Raw genomic sequence first — 14,472 nt, 5'->3', positions numbered from 1 at the left:
ATACCTACCCCCACCATTGTACATTTTGATTTGGATCGATTGGTTGCGCCCCTCGATCCCTTAATTAATTGTCATTACTCGGAATTTCTGATCGTCATAATTATCCAGGACTTCATAATTTTTTATTGGAAACGCCAAAACGGGAATGCTTTCAAAAAATCGTCGCTGAAATGACACTTTTACCAAATAATATTCTAGTTGGAATATATCATTTACTATAGTATAGCGTGCTGTATCAAAATTACACGTGAAATACAGTGTGTACATTTGTAAAAAAACAGATTAATTCACAGCGACCGTGTTTGCCGTTCATGATCATGTTATCCCGGCTATCATGTGAACGAGAAAATAGATGAATGGCGACAGAATGTTATCCCATGCACACCGGTCATATGGTCGGTGTATATGATTACATATATTGCAGCAAAATGCTTGGGTTTTATGCATGTTTATTAGCGAATTCAGTGCGTGAAAAATGCGCGCACGCGGCATATAAATATAAGTCATCTGCAAAATATGTTCGTCAAAATATAGGAGTGTGGACTAATTACCGCGTAACCCCCACTCCTGTTCATAAAAGCTTCGCTTGGTCATCAAAGCCATCCGTCGTATACTTGCCATCTTGTTCGATCAGAGGCGCTGTTACTTACGTGTCGTGGTTTTAATTAACTTGACTTCTTCAACCGCCCTGCCCTGTCTGCGCCGTAAACAACCGTCGAGCCAGAATATTTTGAACACGTGCCAAATATGATTCGGCCGCCTTCGAATTCTGCACGTGACGGCGTAGCTTCCCCTATATGCCATTATGCCTGTAGGATATTAGATGTCCTACTGATACATACATTACATTATATCAAGAGCGTATAAAGAGCGTATCAAGAGCGTATCAAGAGCGTATCAGAGCGTATCAAGAGCGTATCAGAGCGTATCAAGAGCGTATAAAGCCTTCTTTATACGCTCTTGCTTATATGGAAGCCCGCACTGCTGGTGTTTACTGTCATGTGATACCGATATGTGATATCCCCATAAAAGGTGTTTATCCCTTTTCGTTCTTTTCTACGCGTTAGGGATACTGTACTAATATTATAAATTATAATCGACTAATATTTACTGGCTGGTAACGTGTCATTACCATCTCGCGTAAAAACCAATTACGTATAGGCGCTCGCACGTGCGTACACGCGTACTCTCAGACACGCACGTACTCACGCACGCTCGCACACAAACACGCACGCACGCACACAAACACGCACGCACACACGCACACATACGCACGTATGCACGCGCATACACGCGCATACACTGCACGAAACGCACACGCACGAGCATATGCGCATGTATATGCACATTATGCACACATGTGCGCATACACATCGTGCATATGGGTATACGGTCGTTGTTTTTGTGTAGGCTTGGGGTAGACTGTTTACTTGTCACCATTTTCGGTGAAAGTTACGGATGCGGCGTGACACGGTTTGCATCTTGACATTGCTTCTATACGGTCTAAACAACTTCTATACGGTAACAAACAAGTTAGAACGTTTTTACGTTTTAACTACAAGGTCTGATTATTTTTTTACTTTGAAGCAGTTATGCGTTCCCACGCCTGCGCGTGGGCCGTACATACATGCGTCTATGGGGAAAGTTCAAGATAGAAATACATATGATCCTGATCTTCGGAAAGTTTCAACTTGTTTCCCGAATGTTTTGCTCGTGCTGGTGTGAACTTGTCTATCTCATGTTGCCTACTCTTCCGCGGTTCGTGTCTGGCTCGCTCTCGCTTTCTCCTCGCTTTTCGTTTTTCCCCTCTCCTCTTTCATACTCTTCTCGTCTTCTTCTCGTTCTCTTCGTTCTCTTCTCTTCTGCTCCTCGATTCTCTCTCCTCCTCTCTTCACTCTCGTGCCCTCTCTCACACACACACACACAACTACCACGAACAGCATCCGCTCTCCTGCCTCCACACATCTCCGGCCCGGTCACACACTCACAAAGCCCACACAGGCAAGCACACAGCCACACAGGCAACATTGAGAACGTTTCAATAAAAAAAATGCTAAATACAATACGAAATCTAATACAGGTACTACAAAATCTAATGTTTCGTATACTCTCGTTCCAACCTACTTTTATATATTTAATGTCACTTGCACTGTCGTCGGCAATGGCAAGTGCGGTAGTGTGTGTGCATGAGAGTCATTTACACGGAATTTACAGAAACTGTCGCAAATAATAAGGGTAAAGAGAGTATAAGAAACATAGTAAATTTTGTAGTACCATATTAGATTCGTATTATTTAGCATTAAATATTATTAAACGCTTCAAGTGCCTATGCACACACACCCTCTCCTCTCTCTCTCCCATCATCTCGTCTCTCTCTCCTCTCTCATCGTCTCTCTCTCAACCCGCCTCCTCTCGTCTGTCCTCTCGCATCTCTCTCTCTCTCCGCCTCTCTCCTCTCTCTCTCTCTCTCTCTCTCTCTCTCTCTCTCATCCTCTCTCTCCCTCTTCCTCGTTCCTCGTCTCCTCCTCTCTCTATATACTATATATAATATATATATATATATATATATGCCTACAAGCATAAATGACATGCCGAATCTACGGTTTTCTAATATTATAATCTCTATAATAATTAAATTAGTTTACGAGTTGAGCCCGCCATTAATGCGTGCATTTTTAATGCATTCGGTAGCGAACGTTATATATAATATCTAATTAAAATGTTACGATCGCTGCGCGCGTGACTACCAAATATAGAACGGCGACGCGTCCGCAGTTGCAATGTAGCTGTCAACAAGGCTGGATAGTCTAGATGGGACTTTCTCAAATATTCTCGGCGATGCTGCTGCGTACATGATCGGAAATAGGGTCTAGCTGGTTGTCAAAACATCTGGGCGAAGGCAGCTGTTTTGATCAGTATCGCTTTTTGTGACGCTCCCTCCCTGCAGCGTATAAAATTTGCTTACGCGTCTGGGTGCATTGACATCGTTTCTGTAGCGTACGCGTCGATGCGACTTGTGCGGGAGATGTTCTCTGTGATGCTTCTGCTGCTGCATTAGTTATGTCGAGGCAAATTAACGAATGATCCTCTATAATATACAATTGCTGATACGCGATATATATACGTGTTAACTATGGGGGTTAGTGTAAAGATTTCGGTCTTGTTTCATCGCTGTTATTACGTAACCTTTCTCTATATAACATGACTGTATTACCATCGTATATACACATATATAATATATATATATATATATATATATATATATATATATGTATTCGCCTTTTTTTGTTTTAACAGCCCAACCGCGTATTAGGCCTACTGCAATGTCTGTATGGTGCACGTGCAAGAATTCGACATTTTTGTAATAGCTTAGTTCTAAGTGACGGTATCAAACCCAAATACACACTGTGTCGTGTAAAGAGTTGGTGGCGGCCGAATTTCCCGATAGTCGCGTCTGGATGGGTGCGAGTTATTACGTTCCGTGCGCTTTATAGACACTTCAAGAAAAATATAAAATATTAGCATATTATATATATCGTTCCTCCTGAGAAAAATGAAAATACAATGTCGAATGTCTAAATTCGAGTTATACCAAAGATCACCATATAATTACTTAGATTAAATAAACGTGATTTCAACGTCTTTTATTATCGACATTAAAGCTTGGTGTAGATTTAAGAACTTGGTGAAATAACGCGTTTCGTTATCTTTACAATCTATCCATCCGCAGAGAATATATAGGCCTAGCTTTCTCTAGAAATAAGATAATAATAATTATGCTATAATATGTTCTTATATGATAGAAACGAGAGTCGCGCATGCGTGGGCGAGGCTATACTGTAATGCGACGCTGTATAGCGTGAGATATGACTCACTGAAATGACCGCATCGTAATTAACATCCAGGGGAGGAAAGTGGGAGGGGCACACGGAGTCTGAATGACATCCTCCCTGAATGAGCTGCGCCACTTCGCGCATTCTCGTCATGGCGTTCTTTACATGATAACTCTGCTGGTGCATTGAATCACTACGAGAACATCCATGCAGCTGGTCGGTGTATTACTTCGTAGAGATGTGACTCTTCTTGATTAATGGCCGTTGAAAAAAAGAGTTTAGACGCGGAGCAACTATAGCGTTTACTATAGAGATAAATCAATCAAGCGAGCCAGTGATTTTGAATTTGGATTGCATGTGTTTGTCACATGCGGTATATGACACGGTTACGCGCTCGCATGTTATTTGTACGTGTTAAGTGTTAAGTGCAATCATTTGACGCAGTTTGCGGAATTTCGCTCGCTGTCATGGATGATGCGTGCAATCGCGCTAACTAACACCTCGCTCCTAAATATGCAAGCGGGGATGCTGCGAGTCTCTCAGCTGTCATGGGCGTAGCCAGTATGTAGCACTGTCGGCCCGGGCCTACACTTTTTTTGAGTATGTAGCACTGTCGGCCCGGGCCTACACTTTTTTTGGCCAAGTTATCTTTTTTTTTTAAACACCCAAATCAATTCAAATCCATAAGCTTGCTGGACGAGTTTAAGAGTCTATGAAGGAAAAAGCTATTGAATTGAACGTAGCAAAGAATGATGGCTAAACTTAGGGACCTATTCTTCTGGTCATCTAGCTGTCATTTCTATGCGCGTGCCGTTTTCATTCAAGCACTATACACCCGCCGAAAAGACTAGGATCAGTCTTTGTTAGTTTTTTACATCTAGTTAAGAACCCGTTTACGCAGTCCGATAACTATCTTCAGTTTGAGAAACATTCCACAGTCAAATAAGCCTATCGTTTGATTAAGCAGCACTTTATAGAGCTGCAGCCCCTTTGTGCCTGTGTTGTCACGATCGGCGTTCAAGTTCAAACCAGCCTTTCGATACGAGCTCTCTTGGGAATATCACGATGTTTAACATCGGCGGTCATTTCATCATACATTGGCGAGTACTTACGGCGGTAACGCTCATAGGGTTGCGGCCTAGCATTTTCACTATTAATTATCACAACAATTCTCACATTGCATATTTGTGACTTGGTAATCTCAGATGCGTATCATTTCAGCGTTCTGGGCAGAGTGGCAGTGATTCGATCGCATTCCTGGCGTGGCCGAGCCACTCACTTCTAATTCCCTAACAGCAGGGGCGTAGCCAGTATGTAGCACTGGTAGGTCCCTGGGGCCTACAGCTTTTTTGGCCAAGTTAATTTTTTTATTTTTAAACACGCCATAATTCAAATCATAAGCTTGCTGACGAGTTTAAGAGTCCTAGACACGGAAAAACTATGAAATGAAGCGTAGCCAAGAATGATGGCTAAATTATGGTGACCTATTTCTGTTCATGTAGGGCTGTCATTTCTACTCGCGTGCGTTTCATTCAACACTGCTAACCGCGCCGAAAAGACTAGGATCCGATCTTTAGTTTTTTAACTTTTTAACTCGTTGTACACTATTTTAACTCGTTGTTTTTTGGTTTAAAGTGATATTGAATGAGTTGTGCTCTCAAGTATAGCAAGGAGGCCAGGGAACCAGAATGAACACTCTGGAAGCGGCCGTTATCCAAGCGCATCTGGGGGGTTTGTAAAACCTAAAAATTTTTGTGTACGCGTGCCGCGCCAACCATGGTGGCGTCGCGCTCAGTAGTCGTCGTGCCTACAACTTTGAAAACTCTGGCTACGCCCACTGGCTTTATATGAGATGAGGAATTCACATTCTAATCCTATCGCTGCGGTATCATTTCGAAGAAGAGGTTAAACGCGAATGAATGAATGGAATCTCTCCATGCACCCCACCATCCAGATGAGACGGGATACAAGAGAAGTCTTCCTGACAGGAATTGCTGGTCGTAACGCGGCTGAGCGGGGATCTTGCGACGCAGTTCGCGGAAGGCGCAGCAGGCCCGCGGGAACGTCGTACGAAAGTATGGAGCGCTGGCAGCTATGGATGGTAGTAGGATTTACAAAATATTCGCGATTCCTCATCTCCCTCTCTCACGACAATGCGCACGCCCATCCGCCCACAGGAGCGTATAGGACCGGAAGAATAAAATAATTGTAGATAAACACGAAATGTATTTACTACCAAGTTCTCCATGTTTATGTACTCTCTATCGACTAATGATTCCACGTAAATGACGTTTAAATGCTGTTTTACAACAGCCAATCTCACCCGCACGCCCGCAGCTGTGCACACAGTTCGCTATATTCTGTTGTTGTGCACAGCGACGTGCTTGCGGTGAAACTGTGTGTTGCAGAAAAACGTCTGAAAGGCATTCACAGGATATTATTACTAATAATAGGCAAAAAGGAGTAGAGAAACACTATGGTAGTAAAAATATTTCATGTTTATTTATCATCATTTTATTATTGAAACGTTCGAAGTGTCTGTGCATCCGTCTGCATGCACGCACGCAGCAACGCTTGTAACACACACAGCACCCACCACCACACACCACACACACACCACACCGCCAACCACACCACACACAGCAGGCACACATCACAGACCAACACACCACACACGCACACACACAGCACACACACACACTCATCAACAGCAAAGACACACACACAGCACCACACAGCCCGCAGCGCGCGCGCACGCACGCACGCACGCACGTAAACGCACGGGAGCACAGACAGCGCACGGCACGGCACGCACGCACACCCCACACACATACGCACCAGCGACCAACACATAGCACAAGCAGCACAAACAGCCGCACAATACACCCACACCACACCACACAACACACACCACACACACACTACACACACCAACACACATACAACACACACACACACACAACACACACCACACCACACACACACATAAACCACACACACACACACACACACACAGCACCAGCACAACACACACGGCGCGCGGCGAACATTACCACACGCAGCGCACCACGCACGCACGCGACGATACCACGGCCACGCACGCACGCACGCCACAACGCACGACATCCATATAACACACCTGACACGCGCACCCACATCACACAACACAACACGACAACACACACACACACAACACACGCCAACAATACACATACACGGAGAGAGAGAGAGAGAGACGCGCGCGTGCATTCGCATAAACAACCGCCTCTCTCTAATAGCAACAACGATATTCCCGCATTCACCCATGACTCATCCGTCTAGAATTTCACGTCACGTCTAACACGCTACGCTAGCGATAACGTTGACGATACGTATATGGCAGCGACGCCCACAGGCAAGCTCTATATATATATATTATCATGGCGACACAGCACACTTGCAGCGGCGAGTGCGGGAGCGTTCGGCGTTAGTTTTTATGAAGGAAAGTTGATATACAGTGACACAACAGTGGAACTGTAATTGAGAGGTACGGTAGTAGGGCCTATTTGTGAATGTGCGTTCACATTATTTTCAGTTTTTACTGACTGTCCCAAGTGCCTGTGCACCAGGGAGTCTATAATAGGCTATTATAGCCTATTATAGCCTATTATAGATGCCCTGCTGTGCACTTACACTGGTGATCAGTCATGCCTAGCTGCCAGCAAGGTGATGAAGCAGTTATTTTCATCGCATCTGTTGCGTAATATCTACCTGCAGACTGCCGACACCTTTATTAATCAACGCTGCGCAGCACAGTAGACTTTTATCGATTGAAAAGGTTACTAGTCCAAGGGCGCGAGAGCATTATTACAATTATGAATGTCTCAGCTACGAACGTGTCATCCCGTGCTATTGTCACCGTGGATTTTAGCTGATAGTGTGTTCTACTTTTTGTGGATAATGAATCGTATATCGTTCTATTGTAAAGTCCGTGTGCACATTTTTTTGGGTGTTTTTGGTGGATAATCACTCACTTGTTGTGTCATTATAGAATCCTGTGGCGACGCCAACGCGCACACTGCAGCTTCCAGTCTCGCTGAGCTAGCACGTCGTCGAAGAATTTGCCATTTTCACCCCGCAGATATTTGCTCGGGGATGCTAGCTGGCACTTTGCCCGCTACGGTGTCTTCACGCCATCTCCCCTCGCTTAGATACGCTCCTCTCGTTATGGCCAACTAGAATTTGCCCTGAAAGCACCATGGGTGAGCGGACTGAAACTGACTCGCCGCTATGAACGTTTTAAGGGACTTGTCTATAGGGAGCAGGAATGCGGTGCAAGATTGCGGCAAAATGAAGGAACGAACAACTGTGAATGGATATCGTTCGCGCGTGCGCGCGTGTATGTATAGTGTCTTAAGGCAAGCCAGTGGCATGGAAGTGCGTGCGGAAACCTCGTTCGTGCGTGTGCGTGCGTGTGTGTCAACAGCTTGATATGCCGTCAAGGGCAAAGACAGCCATGCGCGGAGCGTGACGCGATAGGAGCAGTGTTACGTATGGTCCCATAAACACGTAGCCGCCCCGCGACAGACGAGACGCAGGAGATACGAGTGTGCTGCCGCCGCCGCGCCAGCATCGCTCCCTCAAAACACAGTCCCGCACCTGACGCATACGCTTGGCTATCTATCCATCATCAACGCTTCCTCGCTATCAGCCGAGCATACACTTGAGACTATCTCATCGGCGTAGGTAGGACAAGCGAGCGGTCGTTAATTTGTGCATTTGATCGACGCGGGTGTTCTAGTGTCTTTGCGTGTAGCACAGTTAAACTGAACTTATATGTACGTGTATAATAGGTGTGCCGGCTTGTAATCATTCATCTTACACGGATGTGTATCGCTGATATCTGACCACGTCAGCTATACGTCGCCGAGGGTGGTCTGAGCGTCCCTCACGGGGGGGGGGGGGCGGTTTGTGCCGTTCGTCGTAACGTTAGTGTGGAATTTGCTATAATGCCAGAGATGGAATCGGCCACTGGCAGCCAGTTCTTAGAGATCGTCCGCTTCGTCAAGCGCAAGGTAAGGATCTCGATTGAAAATTGTGATGTAATCCATTCGTTATGTTGTCGTTGTAAATATGTGTTTGTTTCCCGCGCGTGTGTATAAATATAGTATATATAATACCGCAGGAGTAACCGCCCGCACATGGTGTGCGGCTTCAGCTTTGATGTTTATTGATATCTTCCATTTAAACCCCTGTGTGAAAGTAGTTTAAAAGAAAACATAACTTTCCGCTTACTCGCGCAGAAATAACAGAAACGACGTGCAGGTTTTTTTAAATCGTTTTTTACAGCTCAATTAAAACACACCACTGCGTCTATTAATAACGGCTACAATTAGCTATGTGTTTACGTACATGTATGCATGTATGTGCGCGTGTGTGTGTGCGTGTGTGTGCGTGCATGTATGTGTGCGCGCGTGTATGTACGCGTGCAGCAACAACGTACAATATATGGGTGTCTTTAGCTGGTGGAGAAGTGGATACGTACGGTAGATGCTTTGAAGTCCAGCTGATTTTTTTCACATAGTGGCGGCCACACCATATTCGTTCCGACGCTAATATATAAGCATATGCATGTGTCACCTGACATGGATGCCGCCTGCAGACACGAAAAACTTTTTTGCAGCATTTTTTCCTCAAATGTCACAACCGACCACGTGGTCGCGGGGAAGCGCTCTCACAGTTATGATAAATTCCTTACAATCTTTTCTTGACAGAAATCGTTAGTGTATGAATGAAAATTGGCGCCGCAGGCAACACAGGGTAAGTGGGCGGGTCTGGATGAGTGAGTGATTCGCTGTGCAAGCACCGCGCGGGTATTTCCATCCGGCGTATAGACTATACAACATGTGTGTTAGTCTAAGCCGTCTTACACACCGAGTGTAATTAGCCGCGTAGCTCGGCTTCTATCCGTGCTTTAATGATGCATGTAGTAAGTCTAGCATGCACATCAGCAATAATAAATCAATGAAGTCAGCGGATTTTGGTTATTAGGAGGGATTTGACCATATGCTGCCTGTAATAGCCTTACAAGAGCGCAGCGCACATTACGTGGACAATGAGTCGTGTACAAGCAATCTCTAGTACACGGAGCCGTGTACAAGAGAGGTTGAGTATTGTCTTTTCGTATTGCTTTTTTTTCGGAACAGAACGGGCGTGTAGACAATAAGCGCCCCGCGGCCTATAGGAGAAAACTACGACGACGACGATAATAATAATAGTAATTATAGCGATAATATTAACAATAACAATAATAAAATAGGCTGTAACAACCGTAGTTTTTGAAGAATTAGCATTAAAATTGTTTATTTACTTTAACTTTTAAGTTAACTTTTTTCATTATACACGGTTATACATCTTAATAATAATAATGTGTATATATTATCACGTATCGTTTTAGCAGAAGCGACCAAACGGTGACGTAAGCGGTAACGTAGGCCACGATACAAATAGCACCGACCCGAAGCTGATGCGAGCTCGCATCTTCGTCGGAAACCTGAACACGTTCAAGGTCACCCGTCACGACCTTGAGAATATCTTTCAGCGCTACGGTCCGATCACGGCCATCTCGATGCACAAGGGTTACGCCTTCGTGCAGTTCATGAACGAGCTTCACGCGCGCGCGGCTGCTACCGACGAGCAGGGCAACATCATCGCCGGACAGCCCATGGGTAGGTGCACACGCACGCGCACGCACACGCACACAAGTGCACGCACACAGACTCGCAGACGCACACACACACACACACACACACACGCACACACACACACACACACACACACACACACACACACACACACACACACACACACACACACACACAAGCGCATGCGCACATGCCCTCACACGCACACGCACACACACACACACACACACACACAAATGCATGCGCACATACCAGCACATGCACGCACACGCACACAAGTGCACGAGCACAGACCCGCACACGCACACGCACGCGCACGCACACGTACACAAGTGCACGCGCACAGACCCGCGCACGCACGCGCCCGCGCATACGCTCACGCACACAGTTGTCTACGTTGCCAGTGATTTGCACTCGCGAGAAGATATATATTAAAGATAGTGCATCTTTGATAGCACCACTAACAAGTCTGTCGGGGACATAAAACATAATATAATATATATTATAAACGTAGTATAACATAAACCGTATGCGTTGTTACTTGCTCAACGTTTTTTGTTTTCTACGTAAAATACTGCGATTCCGTCTAAACAGTCAATGGCGTTGCTAGCTCTAGAACTATAGCCATTCGCTCTGCCACACGCAGATCGAAGGGCTATAGTTCTAGAGTTATGGCGCAGCATGCTAGTTTGTACGTGTCAACGAGGAGACCCTCATTGATTGCTCATTATGTGAGTATTACATGCTTCTGTGATTATATTATCATAGAAGGGGTACACGTGGATCATGTCATAGTGCCAGTATATGCGTGTATACGCATAAATATACACACGTTTATACGCGTGTTTAGTCAATAGCTCACAAAATAGCGTACATTACAAAGCCATTAATCGGTGTTATTACGTATTTATAACTATTCGTAGCGTCACATTGGCTTCGAAATTCTGACGAAAACTTAACACCTCCTTTATTTCATATACACTACGATTCTATTTCCATAATATTTTTTTTTTCATTCTAGCGTAACTATAATTGGCGGGTACACTTGAAAGTATGTGGTTTGTTTATTTTACGAAGTGCCAAACATATGAGTATCTCTTTCCCAAGTAGCATAATATGTTATGTATACATACATACATACATACTTACATACGTACGTACGTACGTGCGTGCACGCGCGCACACACGCATACACACACACACACACACGCACGCACGCACGCACGCACGCACGCACGCACGCACACACACACACACACACACACACACACACACATATATATATATATATATATATATATATATATATCAAGGAGGCGTATAATTATATATCAGGAGCGTAAATAAGACAAAGGAGTAAGACACCGATTTGGTACTGATTTCTCTACTTTTTGTCGTACGAGTTCGATGTGAATAAAAATACAAATGTATTACAAACATGGCTTCTTTTGTTCACTGGTCTTTATTCCATCTTCCGGTAGTATTACAAACCGCGTAGCTTCCTTCGTTTTGACATAATTCGTACTTTTTCACGACATGGTTTTCACATTAGTTACCGTATTCTGTCGAGGCCACCCTCTAACTGCAACACACAGCTACTTCAATGAGGCGCGCCAGGGCTTTTCGGCCGTAGCCTAGTCGAGTGCAGAAATTCGCCTAGAAATTAGTTACGTTGCACGCCATGCTGCGTTTTAAAAATTAAAACGATTTTACATTTAAACTATAGTTAGACTGCCTTTTTTATGTTGAATCCCGCAATTTTTTTTTAAATAAAGCTGCGCTGGTAAAATATCTGAACTACTTCACCCGCGTAGGAATGATGTGTATGAATCGTTATGAGGTAAACTGACGCTCCAGCCGATTGTAGCTTTTCGCACATGTGTTTTGCATTAATTGCATAGCAACCGTTAGCTCTAGCCCGCGTACAGTTGCCGCTGGCGCTGCCTGAGGCGATCCCTGCCGTGCCTCATTCAAGAGCTGTGTGTACGAATTTAGAGGGTGGCCTCGCCAGAATACGGTAACTAAGAATACGGTTTCGTATACGGTTTCGTATACGGTTCGTAACGATACGTTTTCGTACGGTAACTAAGAATACGGTTTCGTAACAAAGAATACGGTATTTGTCATTATACGCTCCTGATATATATATATATATATATATATATATATAGATAGATAGATAGATAGATAATAATAAGATAGATAGATAGATAGGTAGATAGATAGATAGATAGATATAGATAGATAGATAGATAGATAGATAGATAGATAGATAGATAGATAAATAGATAGATAGATAGATATATAGATAGATAGATAGAAAGATAAATAGATAGATCGATATAGCGAGTAAGAGAGAGAAAAAATAAGAGAGAAAGAAGAGAGAGCTAAGAGAGAGAGAGAGCGCGCGCGAAAGAGAGAGAACGAAAGAGACTCAAAGGCCTGTCTGAGTTCACCATCTACAATGAGACTTGCATGCACGTTCGTATATAGCTTCTTGATAATTCTTATGAACTTTGGAGGGCAGCCCAGCTTACTCAAGATGATAAAGAGTAGCTCACGATTGACGGTGTCAAACGCTTTAGTGAAGTCCACAAAAGCTATATACAAACTTCTGCGCTGTTCTCTCGTTTTATCCATTACTTGTCGAAGGGTGAAGATTCCATCCACAGTACTTCTGCCCCTGCGGTACCATGACTGAAATTGTGGGTATATCTTTTCTGCAAGGTGATGTCGTCTCTGCAAGATGACGTCTGCTAGGACTTTGTCCAACTACGCTTAGAAGTGATATACCCCTATAATTGCCGTACTGACTTCTGTCACCTTTCTTGAACAGGATGGTGATGTTAAGATCAATCAAGTCAGAGGGAATCTCCTCTGTTGTCTAGAAGATGTGAAAGAGTACAAGTAGGAAAGCTCTCAAACGAGCGCCGCCATGCACAAGAACTTCAGAGAGTATTCCATCAGGACCCGGACTTTTTCCTAATGTGGTGTTCTTGAGAGATTTACCTAGCTCTTCTTCTGAGATTGAATCATCGAAGGACGCAATAATTGAATGTTCCTCTATGTCATCCAAGATGCTTAAATCAACATCAATTGGTTGATTCAGAAGATCACTGAAATGCTTTACCCATCTGTCCTTGATGCTATCTGGTGAAGTCAGGAGCTCGCCATCTTTTGATCTAACAGGATGGGAGCTTTTAGTTCTTGGACCGTAGACAGCATTGAGAGTGGCATAAAATTCTTTATGGTTATTTTTCTATGAGAAAAACTCTGCTTCTTCAGCTTTTCGCTGGAACCAGTCATTCTTTCGCTTTCTGATACGCTCTCTAAGAGCATTCATGTTCAGTTTCTTGTTTTGAAGTAGCTCTCTGATTTCTTCATCCTGCTCGTCAAACCAGTCATTCTGTTTCTTTTCCTTCTTTCCAAATACGTTTTTGGCTGCATTTTGAAGCACTTCTCTGAGATCTTCCCAATGTTCTTTGCAATCAGACAATTTTTCATTCAAGAACTGTTCCAGCATTTCTTTTCTTTCATTGTTGAGGCCAGTGTCAAGCTTTTTGGGAGGCTTTGTGCCCTTCTTCTTTGGTTTTATGGAGAAATGACAGTTACAAACAATCAACTTGTGATCAGTGAAGCAGTCTGCTGCTTGATTGACGTTGGTCACTGTAACATGCCAGTATAAACATAACTCAGAGTGAAAGATAACACACATAGTTTATTCGTCCACTTCTTATTCCGCCATCTTCCAACTACCACGATCACACCACGTGACCCTTCACACGTACAAGGCGGGAACACATAGAACAAGACTACGCGGTGTGATACATCTTTTCTCCTATATGAAATAACTCAAAACTCTCAACACTGTGCACGTGGAACCTTGTATACAGCGTACCTATACAACACAGTTGTTTACAACACAGTCAACTAACAAATGTCAATTAAGTGACAAC

The 14,472-nt window shown here is 44.1% G+C and overlaps 1 protein-coding gene across 3 annotated transcripts in view; it reads left to right on the top strand.

Annotated features, from left to right (window-relative positions):
- The first annotated feature begins 7,908 nt into the window (after positions 1 to 7,908).
- Positions 7,909 to 14,472, top strand: part of LOC106804977 (uncharacterized RNA-binding protein C3H8.09c-like) — a 17,017-nt gene continuing 10,453 nt past the window's right edge. For 2 of the 3 annotated variants that reach the window (XM_014806404.1, XM_014806402.1), the window contains exons 1-2: positions 7,909 to 8,887; positions 10,270 to 10,540. In XM_014806404.1, the coding sequence (XP_014661890.1) occupies positions 8,822 to 8,887; positions 10,270 to 10,540 (337 nt within the window). In that variant the 5' untranslated portion in view covers positions 7,909 to 8,821. The remainder of the gene's footprint in view (positions 8,888 to 10,269; positions 10,541 to 14,472) is intronic. The other variant, XM_014806403.1, reaches the window with a different exon arrangement.

Source organism: Priapulus caudatus, unplaced genomic scaffold (assembly GCF_000485595.1).
Source record: "Priapulus caudatus unplaced genomic scaffold, Priapulus_caudatus-5.0.1 Scaffold95, whole genome shotgun sequence".
NCBI classification, from domain to species: Eukaryota; Metazoa; Priapulida; class Priapulimorpha; order Priapulimorphida; family Priapulidae; genus Priapulus; species Priapulus caudatus.
The sequence above is the reverse complement of the archived record's forward strand: the minus strand, read 5'-3'. Positions and strand labels throughout refer to the sequence as shown.